Source organism: Myzus persicae, unplaced genomic scaffold, assembly GCF_001856785.1.
Source record: "Myzus persicae strain clone G006 unplaced genomic scaffold, MPER_G0061.0, whole genome shotgun sequence".
In the NCBI taxonomy this organism is placed as follows: domain Eukaryota; kingdom Metazoa; phylum Arthropoda; class Insecta; order Hemiptera; family Aphididae; genus Myzus; species Myzus persicae.
The window spans coordinates 1-16,864 of record NW_019104471.1 but is presented as its reverse complement, the minus strand read 5'-3'; the positions used below and the strand labels follow the sequence as shown (position 1 = coordinate 16,864).

The 16,864-nt window shown below is 29.2% G+C and overlaps 1 protein-coding gene across 2 annotated transcripts; it reads left to right on the top strand.

Annotated features, from left to right (window-relative positions):
• The first annotated feature begins 11,187 nt into the window (after positions 1-11,187).
• LOC111042401 lies at positions 11,188-13,188 on the top strand. 2 transcript variants are annotated; one of them, XM_022326991.1, is made up of 5 exons: positions 11,188-11,381; positions 11,774-12,033; positions 12,109-12,311; positions 12,599-12,933; positions 12,997-13,188. In XM_022326991.1, the coding sequence occupies exons 2-4, from the start codon at positions 12,011-12,013 to the stop codon at positions 12,682-12,684; spliced, it is 312 nt and encodes a 103-aa protein (XP_022182683.1). In that variant the 5' UTR covers positions 11,188-11,381; positions 11,774-12,010; the 3' UTR covers positions 12,685-12,933; positions 12,997-13,188. The 2 variants fall into 2 exon arrangements, with proteins under 2 accessions (XP_022182683.1, XP_022182684.1); XM_022326992.1 differs by lacking the exon at positions 11,188-11,381 and having other exon boundaries at positions 11,719-12,033.
• Positions 13,189-16,864: the final 3,676 nt, after the last annotated feature.

Below are 16,864 nucleotides of genomic sequence, written 5' to 3'. Positions count from 1 at the left end.
GATTCTTGTATTTTATATTTCCAGTACTTACATACTATTTGGTTCAGCTTAACGATATTCGATTATTTTTACTGAAACCGATTGAACGAAGAGTTTTTTGTAAATGTTATAGCATCGTAGCTTTACTTGTAGCATAATTGCAAATCGTTATAATATTTTGTCGTTGGTTATTTGTTATGGTACCGTATACGTCAAACTAGTCGATATGCATACTATTATTATTGTAATGATGCTCGACTATGTGGCCATGTCTAAAACTGAATCGTTTTAATATTCTTATGCAAAGAGTCCACCAAAAGAAAAAATTAAAAATTAAAAAACAAGATAATACATAATAATGAGTACAATGTATTATACTGAGTACGAAAAACGAAATACACAAGGCGGTAAACATGAAAACACGATTCGAGATCGAACGCTATTTACTGGAAATATCTTAAGCCCGCTGTTCAAGGTCTAATATTATAATGATAAGATTGCCATGGTTGGTCTGATATCATTGATATTATTATTGTACCAACTCTGAACTCCGTATGATAAAATTGTTATGCTACACATTCTTGTATACTCTAAGTAAGCGTATATCATATTGTACATAAAATTACGTTAACCGATGTCAAAATCAAAGCTCTTGTCTTCGTTTACCACGTGTATTCAACATTTTTTCTTGGAAGGCGCTAGAGATTCCGGTACACAAAAATTAACACATAATCGATTTTTTACGCCTTCTCGTTAAAAGTGCCGAGAGAAAAGAAAAGAAACACCCTAGCTGCAGTTAGCTTTGACCTGTTTTATCCTATTTTTTTTACGATTTTTATTCTATATTTTTTTGTGTCAAGAATGTGAAAAAGAACTATTTAAATATGACTGTATACATGCGAATAGATACACGCTCGATTATAATATATATATATATAATATATATACCTATATACAGGATGTAACAGAAAGAACCGACTAATAAAATAACTTTTGTTATGATCAATATTTTGAATTTTTTTTTTATATATTATTTATAGTCACTTGCGTTACGTGTATGATATAAAAAATTATCTTTATTTTTTAATACTAAATATAAAAAATTTAAAATTTAACTAAAGTTTTTTTGGATAAGTTCAAAATTGCCAATTTGTGAATCTGATAATAAGAACAATTTTGATGGTAAAAACATTTATCCGAGTAGATTATTTTTTAGAGTTTTTTAAAAAATCAATATTTTTTTGATTAAATTTATTTAGAACGTAATAATTTTTTTTCAAAATTTAATTTCAGGAAATTTGCTGACATAGCTAGGTATATTTCTTTAATTATTTACTTCTCATATAATGTTAAAATATTTTGTCCTACGTAAGTATCATTTTTTTTTTTTTTTTTTGTCAGGTCTATCCGTAGTTACACTATGTATAATATATTAATTTATTATACAATAACTCTATAATGTACTGATTTACCTAACTACTAAGGGTTGCTCGGGTTACCAGATTATTATTATTATCAATAATAATTCATGCAGTCCACACGACCTCAGTCGCGGTATATACCGCTCACGCCTCGCCAATCACCGTGTACCGGTAATCCGCAACCGGTGGAAATCTTCTGCTTGCATATTTATGGCATAATAGTGGAAAGGTAAACGAAACAACCCCCCGGAGCTATATGTATTTAGGTTTGTGAGTACTTTACCTTATATAAATGTATACGTATTTGATTTCGTTCTAGTTTTCAAAACAATCGATTGCTGCTCGCTTTGGCTTTCACGCGTAAATATATACTAATATTATTCGAATCGTAGATTCGAAAATTGATCGACTTCAAACACTCGTCCTGCGACTTTATTGGGGTGCACCGATGATAGTCCTTTGCCGCCGATGAATAATAAACGAGTAGGCTCGGTGTCAGCGTATGGTATACGTTTTAATTTTTATGTTACTAATAACTCCTTTTGTGACATTGTTGAACTTTTTTCCCTTGACTTACATTTAATATTTCCACACCAACAACCTTAAACATATTTTCACTGCTCTCAAAATAGTGAATTTATAGGTTGTTAATGGTTAAATATTGGTAAAATATATTTTGAAAATTGTTCAAACTGACTTCTCTAATCATGTAGGACGCCCGCTCATTAATGTTTTTGTGAATCACGTGATTAGAATTTTAAATATATAATACCTCGTTTGAGTCGCTACTGCTTACGAGGGGTACCGAGCTTTGCACAAATGTTGCCCGCTCAATACTAAAGTTCACATGTGTGTCTTTGACTTATGGATATTTCGGAAGAGTCCTGGTTGTCCTGTGATTCTCAGTGTTTTTTATTACTTGCATCATTATTTATAATACTATTATATAGTTCGTCTTATAGAATTCGTCATTTGCAGGCAAATACAAGTATTTTAACTTTTAAGACATTTTCTGTTTGGCGAGTTAAACTTTTCAAACGATTTATTTAGTACCCAAATAAAGTTGGTAATTTGTATCACAAACGTTCTTTTCCATTTTATTGGGTTTGTTTCGTTTAAATAGCACACATTCTTTTGCCCGTGAGCAACAATAACAGAGCTGAAATCGAAGTACAAAAAAGCATTATTTGTAGGTAAATCGTTTGTGGGCTAACCTATACCTATATATGTATATGTTATGGTAAAAGCTCGTTTACGTTTTCATGGTCTGGTCTAAGACTACATTTATAATAATATAGCACTCGAGCGAGTTGTGTCATATACGCTTTTTCCATTTGGTATTTATACATCAAACACGATTGTGTCTGTTTACAAGCTCAAGGCGCGAACGGCAAAGCGATTGGAGTGAAAAAACAAATCAAATTACATATACCATATATATAGGTAATGGATAGATGTGGTGTTTAATTGTTGTGGTTTCATAGATTCGGTAAGTGCGTTTGCCGGAAATTAAATCTGCAGATGATCATTACCTTACGTACATGTCCCCAGCCCCACCCATCTAAAATGTTTTGCAATTTTTTTTCCTTTATTTAGTACGTCATTCCTAGGAATTTCCATGACAAGTCTCGGAATTCCTACGACCAAATTTAGGCCCCCAGAAACAAATTCCTATGGGTGTGGCTGGGGACACTTGTCTCCGACCCCACCTACGAGGTGTTTAGCAATTTTTTTTGTAAACTACGAAATCTAAATCTTTTTGTCTAGTATTGTCTATTACAACATTTAAATCCTTTTAACATCGGTTTATTTGTACATTTTTTATTATAGTTTTCTTTTGAATATTATAGGTACCTACATAAATTTCCATTTCAAAAAATAAAAAAAAATTTTTGTTCACGGCATGCAGTATTATAATTTATAACAGGCTCATATTCCATAGAGCCCGAAATTATTTGAATTTGAATTTTTTATATAGTGTATGCACGTTAATATCACACCGAATTCAAATACCAAATTTGACTTTCCAAATTTCATATTAGGGGGAATTTTGCATAATAGTTTATTTATGCATATAACATGGATGTGTAGTGTGTATTCTATGATAAATCAATTTTATTGAAATTTTAAAGAAACAGTATTTGACGCAATTTCTCAGATGAATGTTGTTGAAAAAATTTGGTATCCACAATCTTATACGTACAAGAGAGAAAGGCCGTCTATCACTTAAACGAGGAGTCGTTTGTTAGGTAAAGTTCAAATAAAATAAATCAAAATATTGATGACAATTAAATGTACATTAAATATTCTTATCGATCTATTTCCCACTGTAACCGTTGTAAACAATAAACATTAAACATAATGTAACAAATTTAACAAATGTAGCATATGTTATTAGGTATAATAAAATTGTTTTGTATTTTAATTTCAAAAATTTAACAATAAGTCTGAAGTCTTAAAGTGAGGCTGGTAATATTTTAAATATTGTATTCAAATCGTGTAATTTTACTACAAGACTGGATTAAGTTAATTTTAACTAGTATAACGATAGAAAATGGTTTTGAAAGTGACGTTTCTGTTTCATCGATTTTAAAGCAGTAAGATTGAACTTTTATCATCCACACCTTGTTTCTATTTTCATGTGAACGACGGACTGTTCGTGACACAAAAAAATTTCAATTTTTTCAAGTTTTTTCATATAGGTCTTATAATGACACTTGTAGAGTGAAATTTGAACATAAATTTAACATTTTATTCAGTTTTGCGGTTTAAGTATTTCCGAGTCAACTTCAAATCAGTTCTAAATAGTTTACGGCATCGTTAAACTATATTTTGACAGAAAAAAACCCCGATTATGTTAATTTTAACTAGTATAACGATAGAAAATGGTTTTGAAAGTGACGTTTCTGTTTCATCGATTTTAAAGCAGAAAGATTGAATTTTGACCATCCACGCCGTGTTTATATTTTCATGTGAACGCCAGACTGTTCGTTGACACCAAAAAAATCTCAATTTTTTCTATTTTTTTTCATGTAGGTCTTATAATGACACTTGTTGAGTGAAATTTGACATATATTTAACATTTTATTCAGTTTTACGGTTTAAGTATTTCCAACTCAACGTCAAATCTGTTCTAGATAGTTTATGCCAACCTTAAGCTATATTTTGGCAGAAAAAAAATCCCGATTATGTTAATTTTAACTAGTATAGCGATAGAAAAGGGTTTTGAAAGTGAAGTTTCTGTTTCTTCGATTTTAAAGCAGAAAGATTGAATTTTGACCATTCACGCCTTGTTTCTATTTTCATGTGAACGACGGACTGTTCGTTGAAGCATTGTATTTTGTCCTAAATTGTGTTTATCTTCTCATGCAGTTGTTGATCTATAGCTGTGTGTCGTTGCTCTTGGATGATTGTGATTTGTGGGTATAAATTCATTTAAATAAACTTACGAGAATATATTTCTGTAGCCGTACGGTCTTCTCATAGAGCTGACGTCGTCGTTCGGGTGACCATCACTTTGCACACAACAACGGCCCTACCTTGATTCGGTTTTCACGGTTGTACGCTTGTGGCTGATATGTATGTATGAGTATGCCTACTTTAATGTAACAGAACAAGAACTTTTCCATATTATTGAGTGATTGAATGTTATCCGAACATACTGTTATCGGTGTGTCTTCATAGTTTATTTTCAGATTTTAAATATTTGATTGACTGTGATTTGTCAGAAATTACGTCTCACCATACCATAACTGGTGGCCGCAATACGTGGGGCGGCGGGTTGGAGCGAACGTAAAAATTATTTCAAACGATATGGCTCGGTTGCTCATGATGTTAATGGTTGGTACGAAATCGTTGAAATAAATGTGTGAGAATCGGTAACCCGCACGTGCTTCCTATAGAGCAAGCGTCGTTGTTCGCGGCCACCACATTATTGCTGTTTTCCTGATCTTGCTCCGATCCGCGCGACTCATCCGGACCACTTAAGCGGCCGCTTGATTTGACATTGACGCATCACACTCGTCGCTTTAATTCGAGCATAGTCTAAAATATTGAGCTTTAATAAAGCATCAACGATGTAAATAGTATAAGCGTATTTTTGTTTAATATTAATCGTGATCGGACAATTTGTCGTTTGTGTTTACTGCGCTCAAAGACTGTGTGCAGCTCCACACATTGACTTTTTGATGACAAATCTGATTTTAAATTTTAAAGAAATAATAATTAAAAAATAACATTGAACTGAATCAAATTAAATTTTTATAAAAACGTATCAATGTTGGATTGCAGTTTGGAGTTTTCCACAACTAGACTGCATTTTTTTTACCGTGGTAACCCTTCGTCCTTCATATTATATTCTGTCTGTTAATTTATTTATTTACTTAGGACACTACTGAATACTGAGTGCCGATCTTATACATGTGCGTCAAAACTGCAGCATTTATAAATGGTGTTATTGTTTCAGTTTTAAATAAAAACAGAAATATTAAAAAGATTGTTTTTAATAGAATATTTGATTTAAAGTTAAATAATAGTGTCATAAGTGTTGGTGTTCGGAGTGATACATAATTGCTGTGGTGTGTTCTGTGCACTTGCATTTTGTGTAAATTTAAGTATAATTTATTGATATTTAAATAATGACAACATGTTTTAATTGTTTGATAGATGATTTGTGTGAAATGTGTAAAATGAATTATAAATATTAAACTTCAATGTATTAAGTTAAGGTTGTACTCTGAAATTATAAAAATTTAAAAATTACTTGTTCATCTTGAGGTGGTTGATAACTTAAACTTGATTGAATGTATGGTAGTTGATACACTGAAGATGATTGCTTACTCATTTGATCCGATAATAATGTTTTCAATGTTTCATTTGGTTGTTTTGTTCATTGTTTCAATCAAGGTGTTTTATACTCTGTATAGTGTACAGCCTTTTCATTACTGGGTAACTTAAATGTAGAAGTTGATGAAGGTGCTATTGCTATACAGTACCCTGCAGGAACTAAAATTCTAAACACAATAATTTCAAACATGTTTAAGTTTATAAGTATTACAACCCATAGTTTTCTAAATTTTAGACCTAACCTTGAGTAACTTATTCTAATAATCAGGATAGATTGAAATCATTAATTACCCTCATTACTGCTACTGTCCGATACATCAAGTGTTGTACGTTTACGTTTGGTCATCAATTGAACCTCTTCATTTTCCGATTCTTTTTCAACTCGTGATGCCACCTTTTTTAAAATTATCCAAGTTGTTGGTAATTCTTAAATTAGAAAAAATGACAACAAAATAAAATCATTTTTAAGTAAATTTATTTAATTTTTAAAAAAGTGTATATATTTTTTAAAAAATAACATACATGTTATTTACTATAATACCATAAGCATACTACGTTATGAATAGGTATCTACATACTTAAAATAATAATAAATATAAACTTTGTAAACTATTAAATAGATTTTATTTTACATACCATGTTCTATTGCTACAAACTATTTTAATACCATACTCAAACCAAGTTGGTTCTGGATCGAGGGTATCATAAATGTCAGTAGGTACTGCGGGTTACTCGACCAAATGGCCATTTACAAAACCGTACACAACTATTTTTTAGATTATTTGTGTCATTTTAAACTTGTCACTTTGTTGGTACTGCGCTGTAATCATTCGAATCCACAAATATCACAATAACCCAACTAACTTTAATCTAAAATGGAAAGACATACATTAATTTTTGAATTGAGTATCGGCTATACCTATGTTATTATATACTAGAAATATAATAGAAATAAATTGGGCTCCTAAAATCTGCTGTTATAGACAAAAATATTAACGGTCCTGTACTTGTAAAGTGTATTTATTATATTAATTGTAAAAACTTAATCTTTCAATAAATACGACTAAATAAACAAGAACAATTTTTTTTAAGACTTAGGTAGCTATTTTTCTTAGTATTTTAATTTTAAAAAGTGTTATGAATTAATTGGTTTATTATGTTTCATAGGATACATCCACACCAGAAGTAACAAGGTATCAAGCATTATAAAAAATAGCTATACATTATGGTAGACGATTGAGTTAGAAACAATTACATATATTTTCTGGTTAATAAATTGCATTATTTAAATTTAATAAAGGATAAATAAATTAAACTACTTGGAAATTATATATGGTATATACAAATGTAATGTTATAAAAATAAATCATAGGTATAACTATGAACTATCTATAAAAGGTGTTAAAACAGAAAGAATTTTTTTAATGGAATGTTTTCGGGAGGAAACTTTGAACATAATATAATCATTAGGAAAAATCACAACTAAAGAACCAAAATCATTGTTGTTGTTCATGAAATCATATAAGAACATGTTTCTTGATCGTTCAACATAAAAACATAATCAATAGTCAATGCACATATATGTTGTCACATATCGGGTATCGATTTGTTGCTATGTAGGTACATAATATTATGGAGGTAAAAATGTCGGATGATAGCGCTACAAGAGCATGAACCGAAAGTGCACATTTTAACTTTAATAATAGTCATATAATATTATGATATACTATGTACATCCGGTCACTGTCCTGCGCCAACTGGATGCATAATAATATGTTCACATGTCATGTCCCGTCTTCTGCCTTGACCAAGTGTGCGTCCAAATGCCAGCCATGTCACTATGTCGCGACAGCCGTTTTTTTTATAGCATCACGAATTATTTTATTAATTACGCTGACGGTGTATGGCCGTTTTTGTTACATGTCCGCCTTAGCCGTAAGTGTCATCTTAATTTCAATGTGCATACGTATTTTGTTGTGGCACGTTCCGCCTTGAGTGTTACTGTCGAATTTATATATTTTATCATCTTGTATGTGGCATGTCACGTTTGTTTGCGTTTCCGTATCGCTGTGTTCTTGCACGCCGTTGTTATGCAATGACAAGTAATCCGTCTTTTTCCGTCCACTCATCTTGTATACCATGGTTTAGTGGTATACTACTGTCGTGTTGCGTTTTCGTCCTTTGTCGAGTCGGTTACGGTGTAACAGGATAGTCATGGTATCGGCCCACTGAGTTTCATTAAATTATATATTTCTATACTCATGTTTTTACTCATTTCTCATTATCATAAAAAGAACAAGTTACCACTTAACACTCATGACTGGCCCATATTTTGAGTGGCCCACCGAGATTTCCTGGGCAGCTTGCCGATCCGACCATTGCCTGAATTGTTGAATGTCATACAATATATTCTTCTGATGTATCCCGGGCGTTTTGTTTCATTCGAGGGTGTCAGCCTAATATCTGCCCGCGGATCACGATACATATTGGTTACACATACAACATATTACATTCAATTATTTAAATAATGGTTAGTGGTTACATAAACGATAAACAAATTATTATATTACTACGAGACATTCCTTGCTCATGCGACGGACCTCGCTTTTTTGTTACCATATTTTTGAAGGCCACACTACACGTTCTTTGCCGGCCGCGATCGGATGACCGTGTTATTATTAAAATATAACATTATAATATTAAAATAGTGATCCGTCCGAAGTTAGATTATAATATAATATCGCACATGCACTATGCAGTAGGAAGTGCAATCGTGCATTATTTACGCTTGATCCTATTCTGTGTATTACAACGTGCTTTAGGTAAAAGTGAACCAAGTCCCTCAAAGGCATAGGCGTAACTTGGACTCTATTCACGCGAGGGAAAAATATATTTTTTGAGAATCTACACATTCATAATCTTATTTAAATTTAATATTTATTATAAAACTGTTTTATCGTTTTTACCACCTTTCTTCATTTAACTCATTTTAAGTAAATATACCAAACAATAATAAAATTACTACTTTTTTTTTAAACCATAATTAATATTTATAATTATATAAAAATCAAAAAAAAACTTTATAGAAAACAACTTGTCTTAGGTTTTTATATTTTTTGTGTGTGTGCCCGTCATCACGGTTTCGGGCAGTAAAAGTCCTAGTAGTCCTACTTGGGTAGGTACTATATCTATAATTAGTATTTAAAATTTAAATAAAATGTAAAAGTGTATGTGTTATCAATTTATAAGCACTTATTATTTTTTGTTATTGTACAATATTATTACATATACTAAAATATATTCCTATAAATATAATATAATCTATAATATTATGTATATGTTGGGTCAAAGTGTCTAATTGGGCGTTATAGTACAATGGCCGGACAATGTATACAATGCCAAATTTGAATTAGTCCTTTTATCGTCGACGAAGATCGCAACGGTACGTTATCGGTACCATTGATTATAGAATAATAGAATAATCGAATAATCGGTACCTATCAACATAATATATTATAGAGAAATATTACATGAACATTAGATATGTCGTACTCGTACGGTTGTAGGTGTGTACTGTGTACAGAGACAACAAAATATGCGGGTACGACTTATTTTTAATTAAAAGCTATAAATATAATATAAAAAAAAAAAAAACATACATATTGACTGATTACTGATTCTGCTATAAATAAATGGATATGGCTATTGCCTATTAATATTATAGCACCATAATAATATGTGGAACATGGTATTATCTTATTTTCATAATTTTATTAGAAAATAATATTATTTTTGTGTGTACGGACTACGAATAACCAATTTCCAATTGGTCATTACCGCACAATCAGTTATACTATTACAATATTGCATGTATAGCCCTCCCTACGCTGTTTTACGCTATTGTAATAATTATTATTTATTACTTGGGTTCGTATCATTCGTATCGTGTTCGCTGTTGTCTGCTCGACGTTCCTACAGTCTACAGATTGTTAATAATTATATTGCATCAACCGTATACTCTTGTTTTCATTGTTGACATTTTTTTAAATTGTAATACAATGAGTGATTGTGATTCTTCAACCGAAGTCGATCAAGTTGCAGATTCAGAAGAACCGATTTTACCCTGGCTAAATTATCAAAAATATTTTAAAGTATGTAGAGTCATTGAGGATAATTTTTTTTACAAGAAACTGAAAGTGAAGCGCTTAAGTTGTTTTGATACTAAGTGTTACAAGGTGGATTCGCGTTCAAACTCTAATATAAGAAAACATTTAAGTGTAAGTACAATGTTAATTTCATACCTGCCTATGCCAGTTGATCCATCTAATATTTTGTGTGTTAAATTAATTTTAAATACCACACAAATACCTAATATATTACAAAAATTGAAAAATACATCATAAACAGTGGCGCACAGCTTTTTAAAAGTCAAATTTCAAGTGCTTAAGATGTATCACAGATCTTATTATTCTAGGTATATTATGTATTTTTCTGGGCTCCTACACGAGTCATCTCAGAGGAGCCCAGTCTCAGTATTCTGGTGTATATGAAATAAAATTAAATAAATAACCCCCACCCAGCTCAAAAATAAATCCCAGTTGTGCCACTGATTAAAAAATGTAAATTATTTGTTAAAACTTATAATGTTAAGTAAAACTGTAAAAGATAATATTAATTCATTTTATTCAGACAACATCCAACTATATTAAAGAAAAATGATCACATTGATAATGCAGCGAACAAAAACTCTTCAAAGAGATGCAATGATGGATCATTGAAGCATAATACTGGTAGTTCTTTAAAACAATCAAATAAAAATAACCAGACAAAACAACCAGTTTTAGAAGATTTTTTGAACAACAAAAAATTAACTAGTTAAAGTAAGAATGTGTATTGTTTATTTTTATTTTTTGTTTTACTAAACAGTTTTTAGTTGCAGCATCAACTAAAGTAGTTGATATTTACATGACTACATGACTATATACTGATACATTGCTAGTGAATGATACGGTTGTTAATGATTTAGAAGAAATCAACGCATTCTACATTCTAAATGATGAAGACCATGATTTGCCATATGCGTTACCAAAACACCATTGATGTTGCGCACACACAATAAATTTAATATCAACAATGGTAATTAAACATTTATTTAAGTAGATAACCTAATATAGTTAAATTATAAAATACTAAAAATATTTTTATCGAAAAGAATATATTTTGAGTAAGTACCTATAGTGATCAGGACAAAACTATTAGGTAGTAGGTTTAACACTTAATACTCATAATCAAATTTGTATGAGTTGTAATACATTCTTTCAATTTAAATGATAAAAATATATGAAAAAAAGTATTCTAAGATATAAGTATGAATATGATTGGCATTAACTATTTTCTATTATCTATGCTTAAATTTCAATTTTAAATATCAATTAATTATGTTTGCTTAATTTTTTATTATTTATTACAAATTTGTACAAATTAAATACAAAATAAAATAATTTATTTGTATGACTTGTTTTTTCTAGGACTCTAAAAAAGCTTTGTCTAATCTTGCATACAAAAAACAGTCACGAAGCACTTTTGCCAAGTTTACTGCTTTGTGGAATAAACAAGGTCACTCAACTAAGTCAGCTGATTTATTTAAACAAAATCTTGTTGTTTATTTAATTACACCCAACGAGACACATTGGAATTCACTGTATGATGCAGTGGTGCTGCTTATTAAATAAATTTAAAATAATGAACTTAAGTTTAGAATAATTATGGACACATTGGCTATTGACAGGTAAATTGTAAATCTTAAAAAACTATTAATTATTTTATCTATATTTTTTATGAACAATATTTTCAAATTTAATAGAAGTGATATTTATTTCATGAGTCAATATCAAACAATTATGGGGCCAATTTCAATAAGCTTGGATTTACTTCAGGGTGATACTAACTTGTACTTTGGTCAACTTCTACCTACAATTGAAGAATTAATTTATAAATATGAATTAATGACAAGTGATCAAACAGTATCTAATTATTTGAAACTTCTGGTGACTGCCATACTTCTTGGTATGTAATAATTGATATTTTTTAAATACATTAATCTTATTTAGCCAAGTACTTAAATTGTACACATTTAATTTCTTTCCATTTTAGCTGTTTTTGGATTACTTTATTGGTAAATACTATTTACTAAGTAGTAAATATATAGTATCTCTTAGTTCTAACAGTCTTACTGATGTATAATGTAACATATTAATCAGCTGATCTATTATTTATATTTGTATTTCTGTGTAATGCCTACATTTATATACTCATGAGCTAAATAAACTATTGATATTTTTTTTGTTTTTTAGGTATGAAAACAAGAATTTCCAATTATTTGATAGACACATTTTTAATTACTGCTGCAGTCTTCCACCCACTTTTAAAAAAATCATAGATTAAAAATGATATAAAAAAATAATTGGTCCCAGAATATTTAAAAAGTGCCTGTTATGACTTACATACCAGTGATAATGACAATAATGATGTAGAAGGTAACCAAATGAATGATAATTAATCTACTTTTTTTACCTGGTCACAAAATTCCCGAGAGGAAAAATCAACAGTTAGTGATAGATATAGATATTTGGGCACATCTCCAACAAAGAATTTAGAATGTTTGCATAATTTACCCACTATCCAAAAAGTAAGATTAGTTGAAAACTTCTTGTACTATTAGTAGTAATATTACAAAAACATTTGTACTTAGTTTTCAGATATTTGTGAAGTACAACATTCCACTACCTAGCAGTGCATCAGTAGAGAGAGTTTTTAGTAGTGGTGGTGCAACAATAACAAAAAAAAGATCAAATATGATGGATCAGCATTTTGAACAAATAATGTTCTTAAAATGCAACACTCAAATGTTCGATTAATATAATATATTATGAATGATTCAGAATTAAATTGATTTTTTTGTTTTGTATTTGAAAATTATTTCAAATACTTCACTATAGATAGTATTTGGGTGGTATTTTAAATACTTTATTTTATAAGTATTTGAGTAATTACTCAAATACTTTTTAAAAGTATTTTTTTACAACACTGATCAGTATACATAAACCTAATCTTGTCCCCATATAGTGTCTCTGCATCGCATTATAGTGATAGTCATACATTTTTGTCTTGGAAATATCAAGCACACAAAATCCTAATCAAAATTTAATAAACGTGTAAGTAAATGTTGAACACAAAAATGTTAAGTATAATTACCAATATAGATAGGTTTATCAAATTTAATAATCTTGTTCTCTAGATCGACTGCGTTATCACTGTAATTGGTACAGCGTTTAAAAGTGGACTTATAAATTAACTTCTGGTATAACCCAATGTAGGTAAACAAGGAAGAAAAAAATAATTAAAAAAAAGAACACAATATACTATGTAATATAATGTAGGTTTTTTTATTTGTTAAAATTCTATGAATTTCCTTTTGAAGACTATAAAATTAATATAGAATTTTGTGGTTTTCAGTTCAAATGGGTCTTCTGTTCATTTTTATACCAATTTTTTAGAGCCATGGCCAGCACATGAACAATATTCTTGGGGATTTAGTTTTAGGAGACAAATTCCGGATACCATATATGATAATATTTGAATGAAGAAAAGTGTTAAGCTGAAGATTTTGCTTAAATATCATTAAAATATAATGTATCTGCTGTTCAAAAATTAACACTGTTTTGTAATGGTGTTAAGTTAATGTATTAGATGGTGCTGATCCAATACAGCTAAATAAAATAATCCAAGCACTGCAAGTACTTTTAAATTTACCAATGGCTAAAAATTAATATTTAGAAATATTTTATTTATTGTTTATTTACTTGTTTAGCTAAATAAAGGTAGCAAAAATAAAAATAAAAAAAACATTGATGATTTATACTTATTAACTTACATTTATATCAAAGTCAATTACTGTTTTTGATAAAATATATGCTACCAATAGAGTTTTGGTTTTATTTTCTTTAAGCCAAGTATTCAAATGACATCTGTTTATTTTTTTTGGAAATATTTGTCTTCAAGTTAGATAAAGGTATTCATCTCATTAACAACAATTAACTTCAGCTACTCGAGACAGTTGATGTACAAAAACTTCCTACTTTATAAAACTAACTTATACAATAATCCCACAAATAAATAAATAAATATTACAAATAAAACATTTTTAAAAAAATAACAAACAAATTTTGTATTATTTTGAACTTAATATTTTTATATTATAATTAAGTTAATTGCAATTTTTCTTATTCATAGATATAAACAATAAAATAAACTATAAAATTCTTAAAATATTATTTAAGAAATCAATTTCCATTTTCAATTTGCTAAAATATTTATTTTTAAATAAAATTGCCCTGGGTGATTGATTTACCCGACTTAAGATTAAATTATATCATTTCACTGTCCAGCAAGTTGTCCATATTATTCTATTGATAAATGTATTATCTTTAATTACTGTACATAGTTTGTGGGGTAATATTATTACTTTTTACTTAACTCTATTTAGGATGTACCTAGATGATTTTTATTTATTATCGTTTTGATATGCCAACAAAATAATTTAATTTACATTATTTTAATTGAAATTTCTTCTATTAAAACGAAAAAATGGAAATAGTGACTACTTGGATAATGGATATTTCCATTCTTACAAATAATTATTTTGTATTTAAACCTAGTTTACTAACTTAAGACTTATATTAATGTTTGAACTAGAATTAAGTGATTTGATTTAATTTTGTATAATTATGATAAGAAACAACTCATCGAAGATTTGATTAATGATTCCACAAATTTAACTTTTTGGGGGTCACAAACAAATGAACAAGTTGACTTATGATTTTTATGATCAAATGATTCACTGAATCAGTTCATCAAAGTAAACATGTCCTATCTTGACTACACAACAATGTATTCTTCAGTTCATACATCTTAAGTTATATTTTGTTAATTTATCTACAATTAAATGTTTTTTTTTTTTGCTTGTATTGAATGACAAACATTAACCAAAAAATATATAAAATTATATTTTCAATTTCAGCTGTACATTTTTTTTTTTAATACAGATATAAAATCACAATTTTTTAATAATTTATCCATTATTTATGTGTCTATATCGTGTTACTAATGTACTTATTCCCTTATACATAAAATATACACAGATTTTAACAAGTAAATACAATTTTTAACTTTTATATGACTTATAGGTTTGAAAACTTTTACAACTGATATAGTGATATTAATATATGTACGTTTTGGAAACTGCCTTTAAAACAAAACATATTACAAATAATTGTTGTTGTATATATAATTTAAAGCATTAAACCGTATTCAGCATTAATTGTTACATCTTAATGTTATTGGAAATGTATCTCACTTGGATCTTGTGTAGTTGTGTTACTATATCAGCATAGTATTGTCATTGGTATATAAAAGAGTAAGTATGCATCTCTTGTCAACTGTCAATATTGTTTATAGTTCATACCACTTACAAGTTAGAACTTTTTCATTATTACACTACAAACCTAGATTTCCTTTGTTTCAAATAGTCAACTTATATTCTATTCATCTTTGTTTTCATAAGATATGTGACATGTGACTTATTATTTACGTAATTTAACAACTTTTTTGGCCTAATTCCAATTGGTCTAGTAAATTCATGTGTACCTACCTAACTAACAAACCTAAAATGTTCATGATTTAAAAAAAAAAATACCTATTTTAAGAAATATCCACAGCGACCTCTGCAAAGAATAAACTATACTTGTAGGTACTTCATTTGTAGGGTACGTTTTCAAATAAAACAATAATTATAGGTAGGTACGAGGGAAGCGATACATTTTTTGACTTTGTCATAAGGTTTTTTTCCCCCGTCACTTGCCTTTATGTGAAAGCCTTAGTTAGGTCAGCCTACACGGCTGTATATAGTGTAGTAGAATAATATAATCACACAATTTTTTAGCAAATATATCGGTGACTGCACACTATTATAGCCCAGAGAGAATATTATAGGCACAACTAAAGTAGGTATCCATTTTTTTATTACTTCAGTAAATTTCTGACTAATTTTGAATTTCTTTCAAGTCTCGACACTTCTAGAGTTTTATATTAAGTTATAGTTTAACCGTTAAGACGAAAAACAATATTTTGAGATGCCGGACAAAAAAATGGACTCACGACAGTAGTGTATCTAAATGGCCTATACGCAGAATTCCGTGTTCTGAATTGTATGTATTTAAACACTCCGAATGATATTCTGTTTCGGAATCTGAAATAAAAAATGGATCGTGTCATCCAAAGAATTCAAAAACTCGAAAACTGATAACAACATATTATATTATAATATCTATCATCTATGGCAAAAGCCGATCGTCGTCATTCGTCGAAGGCGATTCACAATTCTAATAATTTCATTGAACAAAAGAGAAATGTGTAAGGCAAAAATAAAAATTTACTCACATATTTCATTCTACTCAAGTAATTTTTATAAAATATCTCGATTTTTTCAGTTCGGGTTTAGATGAAGAAAGAAGTTCCTCGATATGGCGTCTGCTCTCCAGATATGGCTTTGCAGCTATGTA

Coding starts and splice junctions, on each gene's coding strand:
- LOC111042401 (XM_022326991.1), top strand. CDS start 12,011: ATGGACACATTGGCTATTGACAG. Junction 12,034..12,108: donor GACACATTGGCTATTGACAG/GTAAATTGTAAA, acceptor CAAATTTAATAG/AAGTGATATTTATTTCATGA. Junction 12,312..12,598: donor GGTGACTGCCATACTTCTTG/GTATGTAATAAT, acceptor TTTGTTTTTTAG/GTATGAAAACAAGAATTTCC.